This window comes from Corvus brachyrhynchos, unplaced genomic scaffold, assembly GCF_000691975.1.
Source record: "Corvus brachyrhynchos isolate BGI_N302 unplaced genomic scaffold, ASM69197v1 scaffold4, whole genome shotgun sequence".
NCBI classification, from domain to species: domain Eukaryota; kingdom Metazoa; phylum Chordata; class Aves; order Passeriformes; family Corvidae; genus Corvus; species Corvus brachyrhynchos.
In genome coordinates this window covers 2,039,723-2,048,627 of record NW_008237878.1, presented here as the reverse complement: position 1 = coordinate 2,048,627, position 8,905 = coordinate 2,039,723, and the positions used below count along the sequence as shown (strand labels likewise).

At 51.9% G+C, this 8,905-nt stretch overlaps 2 protein-coding genes across 2 annotated transcripts in view; one reads left to right on the top strand and one right to left on the bottom strand.

Moving 5' to 3' along the window:
• STAB1 (stabilin 1) overlaps positions 1-47 on the top strand; it is a 53,323-nt gene extending 53,276 nt beyond the window's left edge. The window contains exon 69 of the mRNA XM_017732292.1: positions 7-47. Within this exon, the coding sequence (XP_017587781.1) occupies positions 7-47 (41 nt within the window). The remainder of the gene's footprint in view (positions 1-6) is intronic.
• Positions 48-2,146: 2,099 nt separating this feature from the next.
• Positions 2,147-8,905, bottom strand: part of NT5DC2 (5'-nucleotidase domain containing 2) — a 25,923-nt gene continuing 19,164 nt past the window's right edge. Inside the window, exons 7-14 of the mRNA XM_008632166.1 lie at positions 8,829-8,889; positions 8,471-8,573; positions 7,884-7,985; positions 6,565-6,646; positions 3,818-3,904; positions 3,241-3,381; positions 2,947-3,011; positions 2,147-2,513 (exon numbers count right to left, since the gene is read on the bottom strand). Of these exons, the coding sequence (XP_008630388.1) occupies positions 2,252-2,513; positions 2,947-3,011; positions 3,241-3,381; positions 3,818-3,904; positions 6,565-6,646; positions 7,884-7,985; positions 8,471-8,573; positions 8,829-8,889 (903 nt within the window). The 3' untranslated portion in view covers positions 2,147-2,251. The remainder of the gene's footprint in view (positions 2,514-2,946; positions 3,012-3,240; positions 3,382-3,817; positions 3,905-6,564; positions 6,647-7,883; positions 7,986-8,470; positions 8,574-8,828; positions 8,890-8,905) is intronic.

The following is an 8,905-nucleotide window of genomic DNA, read 5'->3' as shown; positions in this document are numbered from 1 at the left end:
CTCCAGCCCCTTCTCGCCCCCGCCCAGCGCTTGTCATGGCCCCGTAGGAGGTGATGCCTTCCCAAGCCTCCAGCACCCAGGGCCCAGTTCAGCTGCTCCCAGGGACGTACGGCGCTCAGTCTTTGCGTGCAACATCCCCCGGGGCCCGCCGGACCTCGCTCCTGTGCTCTTACACTGCCCCATGGTCAGGTACGACTCACATCAGTCACCACCCCAAGCACCCCTTCTGGCCCCCCCGGGTGGCCCCTGCCTGCAGTGCCGCTGTAAGGGCACCGACTGCTCCGTGCTGACCGCCTCAGCCTCGGGCTGTCCGATGCCCACCCCGGCTTCAGCCCAAGCTGCCGTTGGTCGTGCCCCCAGGGCAGGCAGAGGAGCCCCACCGAGCACAAGGAGCGGGTTAGTCCATTAGTTACACATGCTGCAGACATTTATTGAGCTACACACTACACACAGCACAAAGACAAGTGGCACATGCACCTACTACAGCTGTTTGATTAGAACAGCCACATTAACAGATTGTCCAAGCCACTGAGTTGAGCAAAAGGCATCTTGAAAGTCTGCGACAGGCTGGCACATGGCACAAAGACAAGGCAGTGACACACAAGTGACAGACTGACAGGCCAGCCTGGCATGCTACTGGGGAGTAACATGCAGGAGAAGATTTTTTGTGTGTGTGTGTGTCTCACTGAGGGTTGCTGACACACGCAGCGCCTTTCTCTGAGTCACGGGTTCTGGCACAGGGGCCTCCACACTGCCCTGGTTTCTCTCCCTCAGCTGCCCCCACACTGACAGCCCCAGCCCCTACAGCACTTACCACTGCCCAGTGCTCACAAACCCCTGGTGCTCACTGCCAGACCCCCCCTTTCTCTGTTCCCTCTCTCCTCCCTCTGACCTCAACACCAACTGCCCCTGAACAACTCCTGTTGCCATCTACAAATGTGCAGCAGTGAGAGGAGGAGGAGCACGGCAATCAATGTCTACCCCTTCATCCACTTGCCATCATTTCCCACACACCAACCAGCTTTCTGAGGGCATGATCTCCTGTTTCTCAGGGCCAACCTGTATCGGAGTGGCACAAACTCTCAACACCCCCTCTGCACCTCACCTGCCCTCTACCCCTCCCCACCACCCTGCATGGCCCTGGGGCAGTCTGAAGCCTGGACAGGACCAGCAAGGTCCTGGGCCTGGTGCAGAGCCCACTTTCTGCACCTCACATCCTAAAGCAGCTTTCACTTTCCTGGGCCTCCTTTCACCCTTGTCCCATCCTATAGATTCTGGCATCATTATTAGCATCTTTCTGCTCTTCTTCCTGCTGAGGAGGCATCCCAGGGCTTTACCTGGCCACCTTCCACAGCAGCACTGCACCCACACCCCCTCCCCAACCATCCTCACCTGCCTCTCCAGCCACCTTAGGCCACATCTCAGCAAATCCAGGTGGAAGGCCACTACCGCTGTTGCAACCTCTGCACCTTCCCTGGAGGGCTGAACACATCCCTCTGCAACTCACAACAGACCACACCACAGCAGTTGCCAAAATACTGATATCATACGGCACCAAACCCAAAAATACCAACAATGCACAGCCTTAAGCTCACTCAAAAGCCATCCATGTCCCCAAACAGTAACTTTGAGACTCTGTGACCTACTCCCACACCCAAGGCCTGCACATCCTGCCCAGTTACCTACCCGAGTCCCCAGCTGGACAGACCAGTCTGGTGGGGAGCGGGATGGGGGCTAAAGGCTGCTGGACAGGTAATGCTGCTGATGTTTTGTCATGTGATGCACTCACTGATGGGCTTGATTGGTTGCCCAGCTGGCAGCCCTGACCCTCCCTGTCCAGCTGCAGTCACTCATGCTGCAGTCCCAGGCTATGGGGGCAGCTATAGACCTGACACACCTTGTCACACCTCCCACGGGTTGTTCTCACCAAGCACTGGAGACATGGAGCTCCATGCCTGAGCCACTTGTGTGGGTACAGAGCAGGGAGGGGCAGTGTCCCACCACCAGCCTTGGCCCTTCCATCTCACCTACTCCTAGAGAGGACTCCCTGCACAAGCACCCATCCTCTGTCCAGCCTGCAGTGCACTTCAGGGAAAGGGATGGAGCCAGTGAAGGGAGAAAATAAACACACCATCTACACACATACTCAAGTGTCAAACGCCCTTTAGTGGTAGACAGAGGTGCTGCTGGCCGAGTGGCCCGGCCCCACTCCAGCCCCGGCTGTGCTGCTGCCGCCTGCAGTACCTGCCCTTCACCGGATGTGCACCATCTCCTCCAAGAAGGGGGTTTTCATGCAGCCCGTGCAGAGCTGATCCATCCAGAGCGGAGCCTCGTGCTGCAGAGGGGTGCGCCGGGGGTAGAAGGTGAAATTCACGTCGTAATTGAGCAGGCAGCTGATGGAAGCCATGTAGATGTCAGAGAAACGCACCAGCCGGCGGGAGAAGTACGTGGGGTTGTGGAAGGTGCGGAAGATGCTGCCAAACTGGGGGTTGAACAGGTTCTTCGTCAGAGACCTGAGAAAGAGATGGTGCTCTGTAGATAAAACTGTGGTCACAGATTCTTCCCATTCCCTTAGCCCTGGGCCACCCCACTCCCTGAGCATTAGGGGATGACCCCAAGTACCCAGGCCCCAAGCTGTGATGCAGACCAGTCCCTGTGCAGTGAGATGCATGAATATTCAGTGCACTCCTACTCTGTTATGGGCAGTGGCAGGAGCTGCCAACTCCTCCAACACTCCCCTTTCCCACCCTGCCTTCAAACCAGTCCAACCTCCCAGGCTGCAGGACTGCACTGCTGCATGCCCCCCACCCAGAGGCAGGTGACACCAGGCAGGACTAGAGTCCAACAGCTGCAGTACCATTGTCCCCAAAGCAGGTTACAAAATGGACTCAATGCAGGCCTGGGAGCCCCGAAGACATCTCACGTGTGAGGGGGGAAAATGCTCACCTGATCTCCTGCCGTTCCTTCATCCACTCCAGCAATACTTGCTTTGACTCTGCATCCTGATACATCTGCAAAGGCAGCAGCAGAAAGCACGACATCCATCAGTCCTGCAGGCCACACCTCAGCTCCCTGCAATTTCTACTGTAACTCACAAACCCAGAGCCCACTGCACCAGGAAGATGAGATATTTCTGAGAACCAGGCAAGATGGTACATCCCCTCATCCCTGTGGCTAAACCCAAAATTCAGACTCAGAAGGCAGCATAGAACCTGTCCTGCTCAGGCAGGAGCTGTTTACCTGCATTCTCTCCAGCAGCCCTGTCAGAGCCTGCTGCCAGGTCAGGGAGTGCATGTACTGCTCCGTGTTTATGATCCGGATCTCCGTCTCCAGTTCAGGAACGATGGCTCCAGTCCTCCAGCCATGACGCAGCATGAGGTCCTGGAGGTCAGGGTGAAAAAACAACCAAGAATTCAACATAAAGACTGAAAGCCAAACACAACCCCAGTTCCTAGAAGAGTGGGTTTGTTCCCATTTTGGATTCTCAGGGGACAGCCATCCATGGCCCATGCCAGTAACAACCAGCTCCTGGTCACCAGGATCAGTTGCATGAAGCACCTAGAAAGGTGGGATCAATACCAACTGCTATCAAATGCACAGACTTTACCCACAGGAAGTACTTCAGGAACCCTTTCTCCAGTGCTTGCCTCTGTCTGACAGCAGTGGGGAAGCCTGTGTGTCCTGTGGGGGGGGCAGCCAGCACAGCACAGCCCTGAGCTCTCAGAGCAGGCCCTGCCTTATCTCCAGCCCAGCTTCAGCCACAGCAGCCATGGGGGATTGCTCCCACCTCGCTGGAGAGCAGAGACATTCCACTCACCGCAAGGTCACTGTACAGATGGTCACCAAAGTAGAGCACCTTGGATCCACGCCAGCCCGTCAGCCTCAGGAAATCAAAGAGGTTGCCCTGCAAGTGACAAGAGCACAGAGTGAAACGTGGGTAGAGGCCACCTCACCACATGCAGGTCTGAGCAGTCTCATGGCATGTCAACCTGCTCTCTGCCCCACCATCTACACCCAGAGGTTTCTGTCCTTCGCCACCTCACTTCACTTTCTTCCCATGTGACAATCCCCTGTACATTCCTCAGCTTTTTTAATGCTAGAGGAAACGACAAAAACTCTTCCAAAGAGTTTTTGCAAACAGGGAATTCAGGGGAAATTCTGTGGTCTAGGGCACAGCAAATCAAGAAGACAACATGGTCTAAAAAGGCAATAAAAGGAGGCAGTTTAGAGGCCAAGAGACACCTAAATTAGAAAAGCCGGAGGATGGGCAAAGAGAACCCAAGGTGTTCTGGGTTTAGAAGTTGTTAGTGTCAGGTGATAATGATTTCACCTCACAGTGTGCACTGAGCACTGCCAAGCAAGGCTTTTGGAGGCAGGAGCTGTTCTACATCCCTGAGGACCATCCCCACCCCAAAGTTTAACAACACCCACATGTCCACAGGAATTGTTTAATCAAGCCAAAGAACCAGGCAGCCTGCACAGATTCACTGCTGAGTAAAACAAACCAAACCCCAATGCACCAGCTAAAGCACAGCACCAAGCAGCTTTCAAGACTTTCCAAACATCCATACGTGCACAGAAGGCACTTCAGGGCCTACCCTTCCATCTCCACACAAGTTTTCCACATGAGTCATGAAAACAAAACCCACTAGGGAAGGAAAAGGCCTCATCAATGCCAGCACAAGCAGTTAGTGCAAACCCACGAGCCACTCAGCAGCAACCCCTCCAGCCAGACTCCAGTGGCAGGGCAGAGCCAGCACCCCCAAGCACCAGCCTGGCCAGAAAGCCCCCAAACACAAGGCAGCCCCCCCCCCAGCCACTGGCAGCTGGCTCTATGCACAGCTAAGGCTGCCCAGAACCAGGGTGCTGGGTCTTCCGTTCCTGCAGCATCCCTGGAGCTGAGTAGACCTCCCTTAACAGCACAGAAACACAGGACCAGGCAGCCTCTGCACTTCCTGGACACACGGGAAGCCAGGAAGAGCAAGGAAATGGAGCACAGCCTTAGAAGGAGGACAGTCCTCTGCTGTGCTCCAGTCACCTCAAACAGCAGTGGACCTGACAGCCAGGAAACTTGTGCTTGGAGCTCCACAGAGCCACAGACCTGTTCTGAGACCTCCAGGTCCTGCCCTCCTTTCCCCCAAGATCACAGACCAGGAGAGGGGCAGGAGCACAGATTTGGCACATACAGAAAATACCACGTCTGTTGGAACAGAGGGACTAGAGGTCATTGTACTTCAGCTTCCCACTCCCTAGGGCAAAACACCAATCCCTGAGGTCCCATTCATGGGACACCCACAGCAAAAAAACTGCCATCCAGCCCTGCTTCAGGGCACAGAACAGCTCAGAAGCCTCTGGCAACACCACCAGCACACTAACGTGTGGTCCATGGCCACTAACACTTGCCAGAAAGAAGCATATTGTGGCACTTCAAGAAACCAAAAATCCTGGAGACAGGGTGGGCTACAACCAGGATACACACTCTGTCACATCCTAAGAACCACAGTTAGGCAACAACGTTAATGCAGTCAGATAAACATCATGGTGGGGAAGAACTGGAGAGGAGCCCAAAATCCTACTCAGCCCACTTTCTTACCTCATCTTTTCCCTTCCTCAGTGCACCATTCACTTGGGTGAGCAACCTGTGGCCACAAGATGTTGCTGGGTCAGGAGCAGGATTTAATTCAGCAATAAACTCCATGGGTGAGGCGTGCCTTTTCTCATGAGGGAGCTGCCACTGGGAATGAGCTTTACTTGCATGTTCCCAGCTCCTAGCTCTTGGCAGAGTGCGGGACACTAGCCCAGCACTTTGGCAAACCCACCAGACAAGAGGCTTCCCAATAGCATTACTCGAGGACATGACCTACTTTGCTCCCACAGGTCAGGTCCCAGCTACTTGACCACAATCTCACTAACAGTTTCTTCCCATGGGATTGGACAGCTCAAATAACCAAGAACAAACTGTCCTAAAGCCAGAGGCAACTTGTCCCAGCGGACAGACCAGCTGCAAGGACAACACCCAGGGCAGCAAGTTCACCAGAGCTGCAGCTCATCCTTCAGACATGCTGCTCCTTCCAGGAGGGGAGAGTTGGACCCAGGCTTTGTATCCTCTTTCATGCTTTGTACCCTATTTGATCACCCTTGTTTCTTTATTCCCTTCTACACAAGTCCACCTTTTCCAACCTTATGGAGAACAATTTGGAGTGAGGTGTGGAAGATCTTTGCACGCACAACAGGTTTCAGAGAGCTGTGCCTTCTTAGCCTCAACTACCACACTCTTGGGAGCCCAACCAGGACAGGAGTTTCAGGACCAGGACATCAGAAGAGCTGAGGGAAAGGTTCACAATTGGCCATGCTGGACAATGTCAGAGCAGAGCTCCCAAGGTGAAGGTTTCATTCTACATGGGGGCAGGGGACATTCACTGGCCCCTCCCACAGATGCAGAGGATGTTTCCCTACCACCCCATCTCACACTTTTTCCAGTGATTTCCAAAACTGAAGGCATGTTTTAAGTCCCCACCATTTCAGACTCCTGCTTCACACCCTTTATGTACCCATTCACTTTACCTCTTTGTAGATCTTTCCCTTCTCCAGCTGGTTTATTTTGTCCCACTGCAGTGAGCCTTTATCATCCAGTTTTCGAAAAGGTCTGGGGAAAAAAAAGGGGGAGATGTCAACTTCTTTTGATTTTTGATGATTGTTACCCAGCAACCAGAACATTTGAATCACAAAACTTGTTTACCTATGTAACAACTTGAAATAAAAGCTCTACATGAGTTCTAAGTGACCTTCTGGGCTTTCTGCACTATTTTCTCAGGGGAAGAGAAAGTGTGAAAAGGAAATATCTTTTCAAAATGCTTCCATTGACTGTAACCATTTCATGCCAAAATTCCTAACAATTCTTCTTGCTTTCACATACAGAGAGGAGGAAAATAACCATAATGACTCCCTCTGAAATGCCAAGGCCAAGAAGGCTTTGACATGAAATGCTTTGTGTGCTGTTCCATCCTAGCTATGCCCCAGCCCAACAGAGACCACAGAATTTCCTAATAGGATAGAGCAAGTCTGCAGAGAGAATGGAAAGCAGTCCCCATGCTGAGTTCAACAGGTGAACCAAGCTGTCTCCTGTTTTTCCTGAGGGCTTGCCATGACATCCTCCACTCCATGAGTGGATCTTAGGCACCAGGCAGCCATAGGTTTTATTTCCAAGAGGGCCAGATCATCATAGCTCCAGGCTGTGCTTGTAAAGCACTTCACCTGCAGCCCACGAAAAATCCTGTACCAGGCCAGCACAGCTTATAAAGCCACCCCATAGGTTTACTCCAGCATATGCCAATGGCCTGGGAAATGGGGGAGGAAAATACATACAAAGGAAAGGATAGACCAATCCCCCAACAAGTTCCCAAAGCAAAGAATCCAAAAAGCAACGTAAGGACAGCAGTCTGTCTATCAACTAGCCCTTTGGCATCTCCTAGCTGACCACAAAACCCAGCTGCCACGTACAAAGGCTTCCAGAGCTCCCAGTTTCCAAACAGCATGCATCCAGTAACTAAACAAGACCCCAAAAAACCTCAAAAAAAACCCCACAGATACTTGCTGTGGGGAAGAAAAGGAAAGATTTTGTCACACTCTCGAGACAAGAAATGGCCAGCTCTCATGCCAATTTCAGAAACACATTTTCTGCTTGGCTCTACACATTCTATCCATTTATTCCCAGACTGGTCACTTCTTGCTTCCTCAGAGAGTATCTGAGAGGACAGTGGAAGGCTGAATACTTCCTGGAGCTAAACTATGCTTAGCAAACCACTGCTTTCTGGCAGGCCAAAGTAGCAGCTCCCTGCAGGGAGGGGCCCCAAGCCTGAGGCAGAACTGCCCTGGACACGTACTTCCGCCGGTCAGTGAAGAAGTTGGGCTTGTCCGCTTGCACAATGACCATGTCGAATAAGTCCCGCCAGTTCTTGCCAACCATGTGTTTCATTCCTTTGTCCCTAAGGGCAAAAGAACAGAAAAATTAACAGATCCAGTACTCTTTTTTCACCCAACACTGCATCTTTACAACAGTATGCCCTAACTTCACTTTTATTTCAGTAACAGAAAAGAAAACAGAGATTTGTGAACCCCCCAAGGCTGTCTCATTGTATGAAGTATTGATGCTGTGCTTTGTTTCAAGCTGTCACACACTTTCTTCTGCACCACTGGAAGCCCAGGGAAGTCTGTGATGCAGCAAACACTGCTAGAGGCAATAGAAAGAGTCAGCTCTAATGTTGTGGCCAGCCACAGCCTTGTAACTTCTTCAAAAAGTGAGATAAATGCTGTGGGTGCAACATTCATTACAAGCAGCTCCCAGAGAGCTCTCATGACTACTGCCACAAAACCCTGTCCCATACAAATTCCAGGTGCTCAGAGGAGGGAGCGCCCTGCACGGCTCTTGCTGTGCCATGGTGACCCATTGATGAGCAATAATGGTACTCACACAAAGCTAAAGGGACTGTTTGTGATGAGGAACAGTTTCTTCTTGTGGTTCACCAGGCGGTTTAGCACAGCATAGATTTCATCCCCGTGCAGAATATACTTTTCTGTATCAGAACAAAACACACAGCATCAATCAGGACACTTTGGCATGTCATGACCACACTTCTAATCAAACCAAACCAAACCTAGCCCCTATACCACTAAGGATAGAAAAGGTCTGAGTTAGATCCACCTCAGGTGGGCAGTCAATGAACCATCATGGTGACAAAGTGGCCCTCTTCATCCCCATCAGTCCTATCTAAAGAGAACGACTGAGGAAGTGACAAGTGAGTTTGGCACCAGAGCTCTATTTAACTCACCCATATCCTTTTCAATCCATTTGTACATCACTCCTTTCACATGAACATCTCTAATTGCATCCTAAAGAAAAAGGTAG